The sequence below is a fragment of the Periplaneta americana genome, chromosome 4 (assembly GCF_040183065.1).
Source record: "Periplaneta americana isolate PAMFEO1 chromosome 4, P.americana_PAMFEO1_priV1, whole genome shotgun sequence".
Lineage (NCBI taxonomy): Eukaryota > Metazoa > Arthropoda > Insecta > Blattodea > Blattidae > Periplaneta > Periplaneta americana.
Genome location: NC_091120.1, coordinates 175,140,838 through 175,162,225, shown reverse-complemented (window position 1 = coordinate 175,162,225; position 21,388 = coordinate 175,140,838). Strand labels below are relative to the sequence as shown.

Below are 21,388 nucleotides of genomic sequence, written 5' to 3'. Positions count from 1 at the left end.
GCACAATTCCAACCAAACCTCACGCACTATCTATTCATCATGAATCAAAGTAAACATAGATAGATAGATAAGATAGATAGATAGATAGATAGATAGATAGATAGATAGATAGATAGATAGATAGATAGATAGATAGATAGATAGATAGATAGATAGATAGATAGGCAGGCAGGCAGGCAGGCAGGCAGGCAGACAGACAGACAGACAGACAGACAGATAGATAGATAAATAGATAGACCTCACGCTACTATCCATAGATCTACCTATTTCATATCTGGCTGTCACGTTTAAATATCAAGACAAGGGCAAGCAAAATAGATAGATAGATAGATAGATAGATAGATAGATAGATAGATAGATAGATAGATAGATAGATAGATAGATAGATAGATAGATAGATAGATAGATAGATAGATAGATAGATAGATAGGTAGGTAGGTAGGTAGGCAGGCAGGCAGGCAGGCAGGCAGGCAGGCAGACAGACAGAGACAGATAGATAGATAGATAGATAGATAGATAGATAGATAGATAGATAGATAGATAGATAGATAGATAGATAGATAGATAGATAGATAGATAGATAGATAGATAGATAGATAGATAGATAGATAGACCTCACGCTACTATCCATAGATCTACCTATTTCATATCTGGCTGTCACGTTTAAATATCGAGACAAGGGCAAGCAAAAGTCTTCTTTGATAAGGTCACATGGTCTGCTCTGTTGATATTTGGGTCATCGCAACTGTTGATGATAGTGGTAATGGTGATGATAATAATTGAAGAGGAGAAGGAAGAGAAGAAAGTTAACTATGGAGCAACAGTATGTCTGGTCTTGAAACAAGCAGGGCCAGGTTCATATCCTGGCTGGGATTTTTTTTCCTCAACCAATTGAAACAGAATTTCTGGGTAACTTCCAGCGTTGGGTCTCGAGCTCATTTCGCTTCATTAAATTCAACTTCATCTATCATCTTTCAGTAGTTTCAGAGGATGCAGTAAAACCGTGATATGCATAAAAACGGCATCTGAGGAGGCTGCAGAACTCTCACTGGAAGGAGCGTTCATAGCGGACTCAGTCGAACCTGGTGTTACGTGGATGTATCGATAGATGGCACCAAACTGTGAATCACGGCACCTACAGTAATCCGATCTTCAGGTCAATATAGGATGCAGCAGAAAGTAGTACCGTGACTGCATAGAGCTGACATTTGAGAAGGCCGCAGAACTCTCAAGGAACGGAGGGGCGTTCATCGCGAACTCTGGTGTTCTGTGGCTGAATCGATAGACGGCACAAATAGTGAATCACGATACCTACAATAACGCGATCTTCAGGTCAATATAGGATGTAGCTGTATGTAGTAACGCGATCTGAGGTGGTTACAGAACTCTAAGGGGGACTGAGGGGCGATCATCGCGGACTCAGCACGTCAGGGTGTTGTGTGGCTGAATCGACAGATGGCACCGAACAGTGAATCACGATACTTATAGGAATGTGGTCCTGCGAACTTCAATCGTCCCTACCTAAGGAGGTCAGCACAGTAAGCCTGAGACAGAAAAAAAGATACGATGTTACTGACACCGCCGCAGCGGATAATGATGATGACGACGAGTGTATCATAAAACAATACTGTCCTTACAACAGTGTCTACCTATAAATTGTCTATTAAATATACGAGGTCACTCAATTAGTCGCAATTTGTAAGGACAGGGACTTCTCAAATTGCAGATTTAGATTTCACGGCGCTTCTTCCGACGGCCTTCACATGCCATGTCATCGAACAACAGATGACAGCGTCTTGCCATCCTAACGGCAAACAGCAGCCAACTCCTCCTCGCCCCGTTCCGTGATCACTTGATCAAATCTCCGTCCCCCTCGCGTATGTTGTACCTAAGAGGTTACGTCCAATTTCGGCTTACCCTTCAAAATTTTCTAGAGCTCCTTCAGGGGAGCAGCGTAACCCGGAGTGAGACTAGTGGCCAACAGGCTTGGAGCTCACATATTTAGTTTTGTACAGCCCTCAACCCCTTGCAAGGACGCGTTTTGCGTACCTTTTAAATTTGTCCTCCCAATTCTCTTTCGATTTTTTCGATTTTTTTTCGATTACAACAGTGGTTCAAGAACCCTCGCTGATTTTTGTGACGTCACGTTCATTTATGTGCAAACCAGGCGTCTGTGTTTTGTAACGCTTAAAATACACAAGAGAAGGACAGAGTCTGCACACTAGCAAGGCTAAATAAAGCGTAACAACAAACCGTTCTTCCTCTCGTTCTATACTATAATTATATACACACAAATGTTACGTAAGCATTATTCTGTTGGCTGCAAAATTTCGGCTGGAAGGTTTTTATTCAAAATGGACGAACTACATTTTTTTCTTTCACTAGTAATAACAATACTGCCCGATAGCACGAAGTTGAAACGAAAGGCTTACCTTGCAGCACACATGTTCCAATAATTTTCGCATTCCATTAAATAATTTATTGTACACAGTAAACCAATATCACGCTCGTAACGAGAGCTAGAGACTGCCGACACCATTACGACAGCTCATGAAGATTGAAGCCAATCTGTACCAGCAGTCTGTAATAACGTTCTTTGGAGAGAAGAACATACACACGGCTCTAGGCCTGTTTACAACGCGATGTTCAAACAGGCGTAGTGTACACGGAATCGAAATTTAGATTTAAGGTTATACGGAAGTGACAGTTATGTGTCCGAACCCCATCTAGGTCCTAATTACAACAATATTTGTATGTGATGTCCATGTGGAGGACTTAAGGCGTGCCGATTCCGAGTCAAGGAATCCCACTATGCATACTGCCCAAGGTTAATGAAACTGAATAAAGATTACATGGTGTAAACAATGTAAGATGCCAAGCTTACAGTAAGTGATAGAGAACAGTCCACTGAAAAAAAAAAAGTTTAAAAATACCAGTGAGTAAAAAGTAGGAAACAGTGTTTGTAGCTTTCATACTTCTAACTCTATGAAGAAACTCTATATACAAAAGTTACTGAGGACGAAAAAACTAATGCAGTATTTTGAACATGTTTAAAAAAATAATAATAATTTATAAAGAATGTGTCAAGAAATCTGTTTTTTTTTTTATGTAAGCATGCACTTATTTTACATTTCTGGATTCTTCAAATCTCAAAAACGTAGCTACAAAATCATATTTGTTTCACCATTTATAAACTCTATTATAAAAAAAAAAATCCTCAAATGATTTATCCCAATGTATGTAGGGCCTGTAAGTACACAACAAAGAGAATGTTTCAGTATATCAATTTCTAATTACTATGGAGAATAAGAGGGCAACGAATTAAATAATTGTTATAAACAGAAGCAATACACAATACACTAAATAACTATAGACAAAAGCTTAGCTTAATTTTTGGTCCCCTTATTCTCCACAGTGAAAAATTTATATAGGTACTGTACTGAAGCATTTCTCGAGTTGTTATATAACCTACAATGGAATCATAAATTTTAGCTAATTTTTAATGAATATTACACTTTTACTACGTCATACTATTTTTTGATCAATAAAACGATACGGAACGACGTGTTTCAACTAATAATGTCTGCTTATTCTACATTTTTTATCACCGCCCTAGCATTTTTGTTTATATCATCTTCCTAGCTTTTGTTTCTTTATTTGCCAACATTGTATTTCCAATATTGCACCTTTTAAAATGATTCATGCATATTTCATCATCATTAATTAAAACTTTTCTATTATTTATCTTGTTTGTATTATTTAGGTTATGTATAGCTTCTGCTGTATGAGATTATGGATAATCATGTATCAGAGATAGTTTACTTTATATATGGATAATTGAAGAGGACTGCAACTGTTTTAATAAAAATAAAATTGAAACAACAGCCTTCTTGACTAATAAGTAAGTTGGTACAATTGGTCACAAGAGAACAGCTGATCATAACACACTATTGTCATCTATAGCGGAACATTTGTAACGATGAGCTGGTACAATAATACATTTTCAAGACAGTTTAGTATTTTACTAAGTCAATTAACATTTTATTGTATTAGAATACGTTATAGACTATCTTCTAATCTTTATACAGTATAACTTCTTCTAATCGTATAATAGTTTTGATTTTCTCTAGATAAATCAAAACCTCTAGTGACATTGCTATAGATAAAACATATGATTTTGTACGTTTTGAGAAGTGAAGAATACAAAAATAAATACATGTCATTAAAAACAATAAACTCCTTGGCACTTACTTACTGGCTTTTAAGGAACCCGGAGGTTCATTGCCGCCCTCACATAAGCCCGCCATTGATCCCTATCCTGAGCAAGATTAATCCATTCTCTATCATCATATCCCACCTCCCTCCAATCTATTTTAATATTATCTTCCCATCTACGTCTCGGCCTCCCTAAAGATATTTTTCCCTCCGGCCTCCCAACTAACACTCTATATGTATTTCTGGATTCGCCCATACGTGCTACATGTCCTGCCCATCTCAAACGTCTGGATTTAATGTTCCTAATTATGTCAGGTGAAGAATACAATGCGTGCAGTTCTGTGTTGTGTAACTTTCTCCATTCTCCTGTAACTTCATCCCTCTTAGCCCCAAATATTTTCCTAAGCACCTTATTCTGAAACACCCTTAATCTCTGTTCCTCTCTCAAAAGTGTGAGTTCAAGTTTCACAACCATACAGAACAACCGGTAATATAACTGTTTTATAAATTATATCTCTCAGATTTTTCGACAACAGACTGGATGATAAAAGTTTCTCAACCGAAGAATAACAGGCATTTCCCATATTTATTCTGTGTTTAATTTCCTCCCTAGTATCATTTATATTTGTTACTGTTGCTCCCAGATATTTGAACTTATCCACCTCTTCAAAAGATAAATTTCCAATTTTTACATTTCCATTTCGTACAATATTCTCGTCACGAGACATAATCATATACTTTGTCTTTTCGGGATTTACTTACAAATCTATCTCTTTACTTGCTTCCAGTAAAATTCCCGTGTTTTCCCTAATCGTTTGTGGATTTTCTCCTAACATATTCACGTCATCCGCACAGACAAGCAGCTGATGTAACCCGTTCAATTCCAAACCGTCTCTGTTATCCTGGACTTTACTAATGGCATACTCTAGAGCAAAGTTAAAAAGTAAAGATGATAGTGCATCTCCTTGCTTTAGCCCACAGTGAATTGGAAACGCATCTGACAGAAACTGACCTATACGAACTCTGCTGTACGTTTCACTGAGACACATTTTAATTAATCGAACTAGTTTCTTGGGAATACCAAATTCAATAAGAATATCATATAAAACTTCTCTCTTAACCGAGTCATATGCCTTTAAAACTCCTTGGCATACCCTTCATAAAAAAACAACAACATAGTTTTTAAAAACATTTCGAAATATTCCCCTACGATTTTTGTGTCTAGTTTCTTCATAAAATGAAAAATGGGAAGCTATAAGCAGTGTTCCATACCTTTTACTCACCTAGTATTCTGCCCAAACAATAAGTGCAACACACTGCCCGAAAAGAAGTTTCTTTTTCCCCAAAAAGTTGACAGTTAAGGGTTGAGGAACCCACTTGAGCAAGGTCGACGAGCATTAACCAAATGCCAACAGGACCTGCCACTTCAAACAATTGCTATCTTTACGTAAATTTAAGTCACATGCAACGAGACGACAATATGGACGACTTTGGTGGATTTTCCGTAAGCTTTGCGATTTTCAACTAATTTGCAAGGAGACGAGGTGTGTCGCAAAAGCAATACTTCAACTTTATCAATAACATTTCCGTAGCGTCGCCTTCCTACACGTCCGGCTATTGTTGCTAATTCCCAACGATTAAGATTAGAAAGAAATCGCTGATCTTATCAGTGGCCACTACCCGTTCTATAAACATGATATTCGAAAACATTAAAATTAAAGTGTTCTAGCGGAAGAAAACATTAAGCTTTTTGTGCAGTGGATGCTGTACCATCTACATTAATTTGCAGCTCGGACCGCTCATACCTGTATGAGAGGATGTCCATAACACACACAATAAATTGAAAGGACTAAGTAGGCCTAAACTAAATTCATACACAATTTGTCTTTTAAGTGTGGTTATTTCTCGTGTGGTTGTCGAGACTAAAAATAGCCGTGCAATCATGGGAGAAGTTAAGGGGGTGCGAAAGAGTGGCCATACAGCAAAGCATTTAAGTTATACAAGTTTCAATTATATTTAATTTGTAATTAGTCGCTTTGGAATGTGCAAATTTGACGACTTTTTCCTATAGGTCTGTTAATATTTTAGATAACCACCGGCGTAGCTCAGGCGATATCGCGTTTGCCTGCTGATCCGGAATAGCGCTCGGGTGGATTTGATTCTCGCTCGGGCTGATTATCTGGCTGGGTTTTTTCCGAGGTTTTCCCCAACCTTATGACGAATGTCAGGTAATCTATGGCGAATCCTCGACCTCATCTCGTCATGTCGTTATCACCAATTCCATCGATGCTAATTGATACAGCGTCGTTAAATAACCAAGCAAGGAAAAAATAGAATGTTCGCACTTTCCTTTCTTACTTCAGTAGTACCCTTCCTGCATCGTAGGTCTTAGCGACGTCATGTCAGCAGCAGGTTATGAGAAACATAAAAGGTCATCAAAAAGGGCATTTGATACCGGATACTATAACTTGGCTACTCTAACTCTGGGGATATGGTCCCAGAATGGGCGTTCTGGTAATAGCTCCCACCACTGAAACATTAATGTTCTGAAACACCAAGAAAATTTCCGATCAGATAAAAGAAAACAACCTTAAAAACTAATTAAGGCCTCAGAAGACGGAGATTGAAGTCTCAAGATTGGAAACAATGATCGGCAAATAGTCTATTGGAAAGTTTAACGTTGAGCCACAAAGTCCAGAGCTGTAGAAGGAGAAAGAAAAATAAGAAATGTGTAAGGTATTCCCGATAACGCGATCTTTAATGTTATTTCCTCCGCAGTCTGCAATTAATATTAATGATGATACAAAAGTAGTCAAACAGGTGCAGTCATAAATTATCGAGGTGTACAGAAGATATTGCTGACTGAGGAATTTCACAATGGGAATACAGAAACAGATTGTTCTTCCGCTTTTTGAGTGCTGTTTTCACGATCAACAAATCATCAGTTTCAAGATCTATCTGTAGAAATCCGTGAAGTTGGAGAGTTGCGATAACGTGAATTATTGTTATAATTTTGCCAGCTTTTTTCACCATTCCTTTATACTTATTCCCATAACCTAAAAAAAAGTATTTTCGAGCTACAAAATAACGCGAATTCATAAAATAACGTGAAAAAAAAAAAATATATATATATATGTCAGTTTTTAAAGAATTCCAGAGATACTTCTCTTATTTGTGAAATATTAACAATATGTATTATAGGCCTAGGTAAAATTTTTATAATTTCCATATCCTTTTTTATGGTAGGCTACATTCGTTCCGCCATTTTGTCAATAAATGAATGCAGCCGTGAATTAAATATCTATATAATGTGGAAAAACTAAAAATGTTGCACATACCACTCTTATCGTGTGTAAAATCTGACATGATTTAAAACATGTTGCCGCCTTTTCTGTACTACTGCTGCAAAATCACGTAAGACGTTTACTGACTTTTCAGTGGATAAGACAACGCTTGGGCCAATCTAAAATACTAGATAATAATGATACTTAGACCGTTATGACACCGGAAAGCACACCAATAAAATTAATGTTTGGAAGAATTTGAAAATAATAAGTTCTAAACAAAGACGATTCGCCATCCTCGTGAATTTGTGGTTACCAGCACACCAATAAGTCAGATATTGGGGGGGTTTTAATCCGGTAAGGACATTAGATATTTAAAGGCGACTCCAACTGCTGTGCGAAAGGACTAAGTTCCTTTCAATGTGCAGGTTTACACCTGCCGCCATTTCTTTCTCCGTCCTGCGGTCAGTTTTTGATCGTATTTCCCTTCCCTCGCGTATGTGGTATCTAAGAAGTTATGTCCATTTTCGGCTTTTCCCCTTCAAAATTTTCTATAGCTCCTTCAATGACGCAGCGTATTCCAGAGTGAGACAAGTGGCTAACAGGCTTGGAGCTCACATACTCTGTTTGTTTCAGCCTCGAACCCTTTGCGAGGATGCATTTTGCGTACTTTTTACATTTCTCCTCCCATTTCCCTTCTCTTTCAATCCAATTCAATCCTTAAATGAGTGGAGTCCACTTAAAATTACAGGCCATTTCTGCGTTCGATTTTTCTATTTCGAGGGCAGATACCTTCAGTCCCTGTAAGACTTTACAGATGTCTAACCTAATATCAGGAAACTCGTCGCTGCGAAGGTTCTGGAGACTTCTGCAAGGTCATTAAACTTAGGGGAAGACAATGAACTGGGTTAACAGAGTTACGTATTAAAACGGCCCATTGGGACTGAAGTGCTTAGGAATAACATAACCCGCCTCCAAGTCTCATCCACCAACCCCGAGACTCCATCACTGCGGTTCGGTGGTCGGTTCCCGAGTGTCACCTGCCCAATCAGTCGTCGGAGAAAGTGCAACAATTAACGAGATGCTGTGATAGAAGAATGGAAATGGTCGCGGCGGTAGCCTCACTTCCGCATGGCGCGCGGTATTCGCGTTCCCTGAGCACGAGGAAAGAGGGGGAGGGGGGAGGCAAGGCTGGTTGATGTAATGCAAAGGGGGAGGGAGGGCAATGGATACGAGGGGAAGAGGAGGGGTAAACCCTGACCTTGCGCCACTTCACCTTCGGCTGGTTGGGCGGCAATCCAGTAGGGTGTAAAGAGAAAGGGGGAGGGGGAACACCCACCCTCTGTTACACTACCCACGTGACATAACACTGAGATGGAAAAGTTCGGCAACGTCGCGCCAAGACGCCGGCTAAAAACAGATCCAGTATCCAGCATCTCTCATGCTGAGGGGAGATGGACCAATGTTGTCAGTCGGCCCGTCCAGGGATTGTTTACATACGGTTCACCCACTTTCTGAAGTCTTGGGTCGGCTGCAATCCTCAGTTGCTGCGAAACATCAACCATGCAGCATCTGTCATTCAGATAAGCAACCACCTCAGAACAAGAACCAAGTTTCTCTGAAAGTTTCTTTCTGCACGGTTCGCTTCGACATTAAATATGCCATGAAAATAAGGCATCCCATACAATCTGCCACAATGCTGATTACTACGGTATCTTGTATACACATATACTTCACTGCGAGCCTTATAATGAACGTGATACAAAGGGACGACAGTACATCAACTAAATATAATTCCTATATGCAAAATAAACAAGCAAATGGAATATATTTGAAATTCTACAGTCTTCTTTCAGTATACCGAAATATATATTATGCAATTTGTACTGCCAGCTAGAAGTTTATCTCATACCGATAACTTTACAGTTGCGGATTATAGATTTGTATGCAGTTCATGAATGACAAGTGTCCATAGAAAAGAAGCTAGCTTACAAGAACTCATGTCACAACCGTTGACGGTATGTTGAGTCTTATGTACTTGAATTAACTTCTCTGTCAGACTCATAACTACAGATTACTACATTAAACAAAATTAAATTCAACTGTTAATTTATAATACTGTCAAGATTTTCTCTGCATAAAACGGCAGTATTGCTAAAAGCTCGTTACATACATAAAAACACACTATATTCACTAGTAACACATTAGATATATTTAATATAGCCTATAAGAGAATGCATCAAACAAATATTCCTTTGTGCCAACATGCTTGCCTGAATATTTATAGATCTATCAACGCTCTTGATGAAGAAATAAAATAAAATCCACAGTTACAAGAATAAATCTTCCAAAATACTAGTCTTTGATCCCACTCCTCCCTTTAAAGAAAAGCAACCTATTTTTTAATTAGATAGGCTATATTCAGTACAACATGAAATGAATAGCCTGTCGTATAACTTACATGTTATGGTTAATAAAATGTTATAGCTTTTCGTTGCATAAAATGCCTGACTGATTAATTAAATGCGTTAAAAAAGGAACACAATTAAATTTAATCGTACCGTATATATTATTTTATGAAGCCTGTAAACATTTAACTTAACGCCTTGAGGATATATAAACACACTGCACAAAGATGCACAGTATGTATTATTAGCGGATAACACAATAAAAAAATTTAATGAGATGAATTCATATTGTGGTACACAATCATTCTTAAACACTAAAATAGTGTCAGTATAAGACATACTGTAAATAACTGAATACCGGTAGTTGTTCAAACATCATATCTACATTAAATAATAGGGCTAACGTTTAATAGGTTACTAGCTATAACTATGCAAGTTTGGAACTTGAAATTGTTGGCTATATTCATAAAATTTTGGAAGTTGTTTTATAATATAAATCTTAAAATTATCTCCATTTAAAAAATATGTCATACAAAAACAACAAACATTCTTAGATGAAAATTAACAAATGGAAGATCACATTAGTATTAGGTAAAATATAGTATGACTGAGCATAATGTAATTTTGCCCATCATGATCTAATCATTCTCAACTAAATGCAATGTGCTTCACACCAATCACACCTGACTTATTTGAGTTATGCCCACCAGAGGGAAAACGTAACACCTCTGTATTTACAAACACGCTCCTAACATGAATTATCATCATTATTGATTTTCTAAGTAAAATGATCTGTGCCAATATGCAATTTTTAAAAATTATTATCTACACATCATTATAACATACATTAATATATTGTGTTAAAAATAAATTTCGCTTGAAGTAAAAAAACTATAGGCCCTACTTGTAGGCCTAAGTATGGTTAGTGCAGTTCTTTGCATTTCAATACAACTGAAGACTTCGAATTAACTTTCATACAATAAAATATAAGTAAAACTGCTTTAACTTCAATATAAACAAATAAAAGAACCAGCTGTCAATATAATTTGCAAAATGAAGACCTCAACACTTATTATGCATAAATATCAATACTCGGTAATCAATAACACAGACACAGGAATTTACCCAAGGAGAAAAAATGGTCTCCATAAAATTTATTCACTTTTTAAAATAAAAATTTTAATAAAAGTACTCACCTTCACCCATCCTCCATGGGCAGTGACGAGTACATATAGAAGATAGAGGTCTATTTCATGGCCATTTATCTTGGGGACTTTACGAAATGGTGTCCTAAAATCCAAGAAGGAAAGTATCACTTCTTTGTCCATAATATGCACAATAACTAAAATACATATATTTTATTATACACATGACAACAGCCGAAACAAACCACAACTTACCCACGGGTTTCGTGGAAGTGCTGTAAGTCTCGTATAAAACCATCACGTTCCCGTTGGTATGTGACTGGATCCTTGTTGAGAATTTTGGCCATATTAACACGAAATCACTGTTGTTTACTGCACCACACGTGTTCCAGCGACGCATTTATACTTTGAGAGGTCCGATACGCGTGACGCGGACATCGGGAAGAGTAGATTCACCACAGAAAGATAGCAGTTGGGCCCCAACCGACGATGGGTATTGTTCGACTCCCGCACAAGTAGGCTAGACTCACTTTCCAACTCCCTGTGCTCTCTCGACGTTGCAACTCACTTCTGACTGCAATAATGCGCAGATCGCTTGCGGCAGCTGAATTGTAAATACCCCAATTAGGAACATTAGCCACCCCATTTTCAGGAACTACTGTATTTTCTAAATGTGCTACCGTTAGGACACTTCACCGGTGCTCTCGAGAACAACTACAACGCTTTTCACACAATGCATAATGTCACTCCTGATCAAAATGGCGTCGGCCATTAAAACAGAATTGTATCATATATCCGGAACCGTTTCGTGAACCTCACATCATGTAAGTAAGACTTTCCAAGCGGGGTGAACTTAACAGAATATAATCTCGAGTTAAATATATATTACAACATTTAAAACATAGAACTTAATGTAACATTTGCTGCTGAAACGTGGAACTCGCTTTTGTATATCGTAAAATTATTTCACTGACCCGCCACAGATGTCGCTAGTAACTGAGGCAAGATTATTTTCGTGGATGTCGTCCGTGGTGAGGTTAGGAATGAAAATATTTACTACCAACGGTTGCATAATAAAACGCTATCGTTTCTCTTTATCTTATATGCAATATTCTTGATATGAGAAAAAGCGAACCTTTTAAATTTATTCTTTATATATGCAAAGAGAAACATTTATTTTTCTATTTTTGTTTATAGATGAGTATTGAGAAACACTGCATGAGAAAGTTGAGAACTACCACCATTCCGTTTCCTGTGTCTTGGAAGTGTGAAACGAGAGTTTGCACGTGGTAAATTTTAGTTATTCACCTACATTGTAGTATAGGGTTATGACTTACAAACGCAAAAAGTATCATTACGGTGATACACATCTACAAAAGAGATGGAGAACAAAACGGAGAAAGAAGGACTTAGATGAAGTAAGCCAGAAAGTTTTCATAACCTTACCAGGTTGATGGATTTCTATTTTCTAGACAAATTAAGGGATCGCTGTGAGAGAAAAAAAACTTGTATCTTGCATGTTAATTGTCTGATAGTTATAACTACCTATAATTTATATGGATAGTCTCTTTTTCTTTTTTTGGTTAGATAGGCCTAGTTATACTTTAAGTACATAAACCATGTTGTCATTTCTTCACAATTGTGCTACCAAAGAAAAGTTTGATATATTTATGTACTTGGCTTCTAGTTGAGTCATATATACCGTAAATAAAAGACAAATTGAACGGCGATGCCAATTTCGTAACAGAATACGGGTGAAAAATTACTGTAAAAGTGGTGGCATTACCTGCCTTCCTTTGGTGGCGCAATTGTAAAGAACTACATTTTATAAAGTTTGTGGTGAAATGAGCGTTGAGCGACTTCCGCCGATTTTGGAATAGACACCGACGCACTTGAACTACCAACATAGAAAACAAAAAATCACACTCAATCGCTTTCACCTTCATCTTGACAGGATAATAAAAGCCTAAACTAACCTAACCTAAGTGCGTCGGTGTCTATTCCAAAATCGACGGAAGTCGCTCAACGCTCATTGTATGCATACTTGCAGACATTTGACAGACTTTATTTGAAATACTGTCATTTCGCTAATAACATAAAGTTCGGTTTTGTAATCCCTAAAGAATGTTGCATTAACACAAAATAGTTAGTTTGTTCATTTTGAAGCACAGGCCTAACAGCGGATTGAGTAGGCCTAAATACCAAGTGGTGTCTTTTGAAATCTCTTTCAGAAACTGTATTGTGAAAGCTTCCATTCGTACAATATAATATAGGCCTACCTATTTGTTCTTACATTAGCTATGTCAGAAATCGAGTAGTGTTAGAGAGACCCAAATTCAGTTTCCTTTGGACCCTATGTAAGATTTGTAGAACTGTGCAGAACAACTGTGAGACAGGTTTTCTCATCAGACTGTCACGTGCTAGGCTGTCACCTGTTCTTATTCCTTCGTTGCTCCCTGTAATAACATCTCTGTATAGCCTCCGTATTTTTATAAACTTTTATACAATTATGGAATGTCTAATATAATGTAGCTCTGATATCTCACTCAGAGTTTCATGTCTTTTTTTTTATGCATTTTTCAGATAGACGAAGATTTAAAGGATGAAAATGCAAAAAAGCTATTAAATCAAGAAATTGATTTAGATAAACCAGGAAATGCTCAATTTTATTGTCTGCATTGTGCGTAAGTAATCGTAATAATTGATAAGTATTTTATTGTTACCTCACAAATCACCAACTGATACAGTTTAAGCTATTAATAACATTTTTTGTTTTAACATTTAGGATGTTCGTGACTAATATATTTTAGCATTCAGTTGTAGTTTATATACACTAGCGACAGGAAGTTTAAACTCACTTGATATATTTTGCCTTACACGTGTTTATAAGCTTATTGTTATTTATTCCACTAAAATGATTTTTCTTATAAAATAGGCCTACTTGAAAATATGTAACAAAATGCATTGTTGGACACATTTCACTTCTTATATCATTTTTAACATGTATTCTTTTAACTGTACTCTTCTGTTGATCCTTATCTTGTGTTATGGTATTGTTTGTTTATTCAAACGACCTATCCTCTCATGGCTCATGGAAAAACGTTTGGTCTAGAGCATAGATGGGCATCGTGTCTCACTTGAGGATTTTTGCCTCACTGACCTTCACAGAGCTTATCGCTCTGAGTGACATCATCTTCACAGTACCTGTTCCTCCCTCACGTAGGTCCTAGGCATGGGCAGGTTCTATATCAGTTTCATAAGCAATAGGCTATCAGTGGTGGCATAATGGCATTATCAAAGCAGTGTGTACACGTTAGAAAACGATTATTTCATGAGAAATGGGAGGAAGAGTTGTTTTGCTGTTTAGAAGGGGAGAACATACGATGTATGTTATGTTCGAAAATCCTATTAGGCATTAATAAATTTAATATACAACGACATTACTCCTTATGTCATAAAGAACATGCTGAATTAGAAGGTAAGACAAATTAAATGTTATTTTTCGTACTATTCCGAAGAAAATTTATGATCTTAATATTTGCATAGTATACTAAATACAACATTATACCTTAAACACGCTGCATTAAAAGGTACGAGGAATTAAATGTTGTTTGTAAGTATTATTTCCAAAAGAAATATAATAAAAAAATCAAATGTGCGTAGAAAACGAAATATGATTTTCTGAAATTATTTTAGGTCGAGAACATGCACATCTATTAAGTAATCTTGAGAAACGCCAGAATATTCAAGAAAATAAATGTAGACAACGTGATGGAATATTATTGGCTAGTTCGCAATTTCTCGCCTGTGATTTAAATCAATTCAATGATGGAGAAATAGTAAGGAGGTTTACCATTAAAGCTGCCGAATTAATTTGCCAAATTGAATAAAAGTTTTCGAGTCTCTCACGTTAACCAAGCACTTTCCTAACAATTCGCCACTGACCGCCTTAGCGATTATGATAAGGTGACGCAGGTCACAGCAGTTTATATTTCCCATCCTACTCTGCAGTCTGCTCTCCTAGTAAACAAACTATTTCAAATCGAGAGCCTCACGTAACCAAAAATTGTGCCCATGTATGGTCTAGAGTATTCTAAAGCACTTCCCAAAGCATGTGGTGCAGTCAGTCCGTTTTTAACAGTCGTGTTGGTCAGTTCTGTGACAGCTTACTGTATGAATGTTAATTATTGTTGTAATTGTGCAGTAAACATATTAAGTTAGTGCAGTATTAAGTGTCTAAAAGAGCAAGAATGGGGGAAAAAAAAGCCAATATGAGTGAAGAAAAGACAGCAATGGGATGTGCATATAAAGGTGCAGGATGATCAAACAGAAAAATAGTTGAAAAACTGGGCATTTCTGACTATAGTGTTAGCTCTGCATTGAAACGCAGAGAAGAAACTGGGTCCTAAGTAGATCGACCATGCGGTGGACGTCCAAGAAAAACATCAAAAGTTGAAGACAACAGGATTATATTGTTGAGCAAATGTGACACAACGTTCAGTAGTGTCCAACTGCAGTGAAATGAATGAATAGCGTCAGGGAGGAGCCAGTATCAGTGTCAACAATAAAAATTCGCCTGCGTGCAGCTTCATTGTTTGGTCGCATAGCTGTACAATTTTTTGCTCATTTCTATAAAATTATTTTAAAAATTCCTCATTCATTTTTTCAAGACCCTGTCCAACCTATGTTCAATGTCATCGTCATTGTTGACTGGTGCCTCCTATCGAGTTGTACTGATATAAAAACGATAATATAGTATGTATTAGATATACAGTATCTTTATTCTTTACTTTCTTTGGAAATTGATTTATTATTGATAGCATTTAAACATTGTATCATGCATTTTTTCTGTATAGGCCTTCATCAGGCTGTAATATGACATTATTTTTCCAGATTTTTATTAATAATAGAAAGAAAATTTCATAATCTGGCAAAAATGTAACAAAATTAAAAGTTTAGGCCCAATATAATTAGTTGAAATATATAAAACGAGTTAAAATCAATTGTATTACAAATTTAATTAATTCATAATAAGTAGTCATGTTAAGATAGGAACACACTTGTCCTGGATTCCTGATGAGAGAATCTGGTAATAATAATAATAATAATAATAATAATAATAATAATAATAATAATTTGTACTGTACCTACTGTATACTTTGTATCAATCTTTTTTTAAATACATGTGATGCTTCCATACAAGTTAGACAACTTGTGAGTCAGTTTCTAACCTTTTAATTCTAAAAAGGGTATACATTATCCGAAATCTTGCTTATACGAAATGTGGCCAGCCCTCTTATTTCGACTACCTAAGAAAGGTTTTAATGGAGTACATAGCCTATGTATTTTATTACTTTAACTCAAGTTTTTTTATTTGAAAAACATTAGACCAATAACATTGACAGACCATAAGGATCCTGAACTCTAGAAAACAGAAATTTATGAGTTTTGAAAAATAGTAAATTATATATAAATTTCAAAAAATGAAAGCAAACTTCTATTAAAACTGAACATTTTGAATCATGCCCATAAAACAATCAAATAATAATATTACAGGTACAATAATGATATAATATCATAAATTAAAATCTGTAATCATTGGGATTTCGTGCATCTTTTATAATGGATCATTTGTAATAATAGAAAGTGTTAAAACAAATAAGCATACAGATGTAAAGTGTTCTCCATGAAATTGATTAATTATTTGCTTTTTTTTTTCAGACGTTACTTCATTAATGATCAGGCTTTAAAAGAACATTTTCGTACCAAAGTTCATAAACGCCGATTAAAGGCTCTTGAATTAGAACCTTACACAATTGAGGAATCAGAAAGAGCCGCGGGTAAAGGAAGTTATCAGCCCCCTAAAAAACGTAAGATTGAAACCCAGGTATCAGCAGATGAAGCTTCACAGAAGAATGAAGACGAAGATGGTGATATAAAAATGAAGTAATTGTAAGGTGTAAAATAACTAGAGACAAGTCAATAAAAGTGCCATTATGGCTGTTGTTATAAGACGATTGTTTCAATCAACTGTACAGTACAACCGTTTATGGCACAGATATTATGGATCTGCTCTTTATGTGACTGGTGACAAGGCCAAAGAGATGTTTACTGTTCTCTCCCCACATATTGATATAGAGGAAAGGTTTAGGGATACATCTACTCTGAAACAAAACATTGAACTTCGTGGAATGCAGATTAATGTTGATAATATAAAGCAGATTTGGGAGATGTTGAAAAGCATAGAGAATGATAAAAAGAAAATAGAAAGTCAGCGTATAAAGATAGCCAATAAAATGAAAGAATTAAGGAAGACGAGCACTGATATAAATGAAGACGTTGAAAATCTAAAGTTAGTAGGTAAATTATTGCGAGATGATTTGAAAACAACTATGAAAGCTATTTGGGAGTTAGAAAAGAAAGTTATTAGTAAAGTTTTGAGTTTGCCCAATGATCTGCATCCTGATACTCCAAACAAAGAAGCGAAAGTTATAAGCCAATTTGAAAGTGAATGCAATTCAAAACAGACAGAAAGCCATGTAGAGATAGGTAAGAAATTGGATGTACTTGAATACAATGACCCAATGTGTTATTTTCTAAAAGGTGATGCTGCTATTTTTGAACTTAGTGTACTTAATTTTTTCACAGAAAAATTATGTACTGGCAATAGTAACTTCATAAAGTGTTGTAATTCAGATTTTACCCGTAGTGTAGTGGTTGAAGGCTGTGGACTAAACCACGAGGACCCAAATGCAACATTTATTCTTAAAGATATTGGCGATATTCTAGACACAAACGATGTCAATCGTCTGCATTTGACTGGAGGAGCATCTTTACCATCTTTCTGTGCTTTTCATGCAAAGCAAATAATACCTGTTTCAGCTTTTCCTTTAAGATTAGTTGCAACAGGACGTCAGTACAGTCCTAACATTTATCAATTAGATAAACAGAATTCAGGGTTGTTTGACGTTTGTCAAGCTTCATGTGTTGAAATCTTCATTTCCACTACAGATCAAAGAGAAATGGCTGATGAGTTTGGTAGAGTTATAGAAGCTGTTACTAGTATATATAAAGAGTTATCTTTTCCATTCAGGGTAGTATATCTCCCAGCCAATCAGTTAAAATCATACGAAAGTCTGAAAGCTAGCTTTCAGATGTATTCATCACATTTGCAGACTTTCATGGAAGTTGGACATATTTCTTTGTGTGATGATTACATTAGTAAACGTCTTCTAATACAGTATGGAACTGACACGGAACACAAATTTCCGTTTATTGTATCTGGAACTGTAATTTCTGTGCCTAAATTACTGGGCTGTGTGCTAGAGGTATTTGGAACAATTCCTATGCCAAAATTGGGGACAGTAAATATGTTCTGAAGTCTTTGTCAACGTGATGGTGAACAGATTTGTGTAAATAAAAAGAAGTAAAAACTGTATTTCAGATGGTTTTACTCATTTTGTACAGAAACCTTTACCGATTTTCATACAGAAACATTCACACTGTGCAGCTGACAAGAATCCTGGCAGGATGATACAGTAAAAAATCGTTATTTCGAAATTACTTAATTCAAAGCATATATTTCAAAGGACTCATTATTCCCCAGTTTGATACATGTAGAGATTTGCATACTTTAAAATGTAATGCATCCGAAATTAATTTTATTTATTTTTGTAATGCATATTAGTGTTCATCCCAAAAACAATTTTTGAATTCGAAATTGTGAATTACCAGTACGTTTTTGTTATATTTTGTACTTTAACAATTGGAATTCACCGGTTATATTATTATTTTGAGTCATGAAGCCAGGACTGGGCTTCAGGAAGATTTGGGGAGGTAACTTTGAATTGAGCATGCATATTTGGAAATTCACAGTCTTCGTAATCTAGTGAGTATATTCACAATCGATTATTAAAGAGTTGAATCATAGCTATCAGTTGACTGAAGCTGAACTTTTTATAGACAATTATGGGTACTTACTCTCACTTTGAGAGAGGAACATAGGTTAAGGGTAAGTGTTTGTGTAGGCTTCCGCGGCTGGTGTACATGGTATGTGGATAAGCTTCAGGGCTTCTACCGCATTGTCTTGGTGTTAGTGGCTGACGTTTCGACCGCTGTGTTGTGGTCATCTTCAGAGCAAAAACTGCTCTGAAGATGACCACAACACAGCGGTCGAAATGTCAGCCACTAACACCAAGACAATGCGGTAGAAGCCCTGAAGCTTATCCACACACCATAGGTTAAGGGTGTTTGAGAATAAGGTGCTTAGGAAAATATTTGGGGCTAAGAGGGATGAAGTTACAGGGGAATGGAGAAAGTTATACAACACAGAACTGCACGATTGTATTCTTCACCTGACATAATTAGGGACATTAAATCCAGACGTTTGAGATGGGCAGAGCATGTAGCACGTATGGGCGAATCCAGAAATTCATATAGAGTGTTAGTTGGACACCGGAGGGAAAAAGACCTTTGGGGAGGCCGAGACATAGATGAGAAGATAATATTAAAATGGATTTGAGGGAGGTGGGATGTGATGATAGAGACTGGATTGATGATGCACAGGATAGGGACCGATGGCGGGCTTATGTGAGGGCGGCAATGAACCTCCGGGTACCTTAAAAGCCAGTAAGTAAGTTATGGATACTTATCTTTTTCTGGTTCCTTCCTGAAATGTTATTTACGCTTACAAGTTATCTGTGTATGATCAAAATAAAGTGACATTAATTAAGCTAAATCACGTGTAATCTCATCATTGTGTAATGGCTGAAAAACGAAACTAGATATCATGGCCGATTAGAAAAAAGTTTGAAATACTTAGAGAAGCGGACAAAAACAACAATATAATTGCATGAGTCTATATTGTCAAGTACTTAAAAAGTTACTGAAATCTAAGCTGTTCAAGGTGCGGAAGTGACAAAAAGAAAATGCTTCAGGGTTATTAAATATAGTGATTTGAACTTATGGAATGGTTTCGTCATGCTTAAGCAAATAATATTCTTATTGATAGTGAAACTGAAAGTATTATGAACTCTCTTGTAAACCTGGAATAGAAGACTCAGTGTTCGTGATGTAACATGACAGATTATCCCATTCACAAATTTTTCTTTCCTTTTTTAAACTGATATTTAATTATAACCGACAAACTAACTTTCCTATCAAGGGTCTTGTATGTAGACTTGAAGACAGGTTTTCCCCTCTGTCTTTTCTAACATGGATATTTCGAAGTGTGTGTTACTTTTTTTTTTGTCCTGAGTAGGCCTACTTCGAATTAACCAGTTTTTACTGTATTTTCAATCTTTACCTACTTTCCATACTTCTCCTTTGCAGACTCTTTTGCATATCTTTAATCAGAATCTAATTTTATGTCCAAGTTTTTGGGCTCTGCAACCATGTATGAGAATTTAATAGAGTTCCATCAAGGAGGATAGTTTTATTCTGACACCTGAAAAGTTCATCTACTCTGTTCAGCTCATTTTAGTTTATCTCAAATTCAAATTTATTTACAATTTACATTTGAATTGAATACATATGAATAGATACCCGAAATGAGCATAATGCTCGTGCTCGGGTACAGTCCAGTAGTATTTTGGATATTACTTACTTACTTACAAATGGCTTTTAAGGAACCCGAAGGTTCATTGCCGCCCTCACATAAGCCCACCATTGGTCCCTATCCTGTGCAAGATTAATCCAGTCTCTATCATCACACCCCACCTCCCTCAAATCCATTTTAATATTATCCTCCCATCTACGTCTCAGCCTCCCTAAAGGTCTTTTTCCCTCCGGTCTCCCAACTAACACTCTATATGCATTTCTGGATTCGCCCATACGTGCTACATGCCCTGCCCATCTCAAACGTCTGAATTTTAAGTTCCTAATTATGTTAGGTGAAGAATACAATGCGTGCAGTTCTTGTTGTGTAACCTTCTCCACTCTCCTGTAACTCCATCCCGCTTAGCCCCAAATATTTTCCTAAGCACCTTATTCTCAAACACCCTTAACCTATGTTCCTCTCTCAGAGTGAGAGTCCAAGTTTCACAACCATTTAGAAGAACCGGTAATATAACTGTTTTATAAATTCTAACTTTCAGATTTTTGGACATTGCTGTTTTTTAATTATTATTAATTCCACCTTTAAAATCTTACATGCTCTGTGTTAGACCAATGTGAGCCAGACTGTTTCAATATGTAATTAATTTTACATCTGTTAGGTTTAGTTTGTTGCATTATACTTGGCTACCTCAAAATAGCAGACCCTGCTACGTAGACGAACTTTTTAGGTCTTAAATGATACTAGATCTATCCTGAAGATGGAACATATAAAGCTGCTTGT

General features: G+C 36.4%; 2 protein-coding genes and 1 long non-coding RNA gene across 11 annotated transcripts in view; 2 read left to right on the top strand and 1 right to left on the bottom strand.

Annotated features, from left to right (window-relative positions):
• Bap170 (Brahma associated protein 170kD) overlaps nt 1-11,446 on the bottom strand; it is a 465,097-nt gene extending 453,651 nt beyond the window's left edge. For all 9 annotated transcript variants that reach the window (XM_069824389.1, XM_069824391.1, XM_069824392.1 and 6 more), the window contains exons 1-2: nt 11,308-11,446; nt 11,104-11,197 (exon numbers count right to left, since the gene is read on the bottom strand). In XM_069824389.1, the coding sequence (XP_069680490.1) occupies nt 11,104-11,197; nt 11,308-11,399 (186 nt within the window). In that variant the 5' untranslated portion in view covers nt 11,400-11,446. The remainder of the gene's footprint in view (nt 1-11,103; nt 11,198-11,307) is intronic.
• A 290-nt stretch (nt 11,447-11,736) lies between these two features.
• On the top strand, nt 11,737-16,812 carry LOC138698459 (uncharacterized). The gene is made up of 4 exons (XR_011331876.1): nt 11,737-11,876; nt 12,250-12,341; nt 13,636-13,736; nt 16,774-16,812. It is a non-coding gene; the product is annotated as an uncharacterized lncRNA (long non-coding RNA).
• Nucleotides 16,813-16,910: 98 nt separating this feature from the next.
• Slimp (Seryl-tRNA synthetase-like insect mitochondrial protein) lies at nt 16,911-18,495 on the top strand. Its single transcript, XM_069824401.1, has one exon. The coding sequence runs from the start codon at nt 17,049-17,051 to the stop codon at nt 18,429-18,431; it is 1,383 nt and encodes a 460-aa protein (XP_069680502.1). The 5' UTR covers nt 16,911-17,048; the 3' UTR covers nt 18,432-18,495.
• The last annotated feature ends 2,893 nt before the right edge of the window (nt 18,496-21,388 follow it).

What these genes read in the sequence shown, in the direction of transcription:
- Slimp (XM_069824401.1), top strand. Translation starts at nt 17,049, where the DNA reads ATGGCTGTTGTTATAAGACGATTGTTTCAATCAACTGTACAGTACAAC.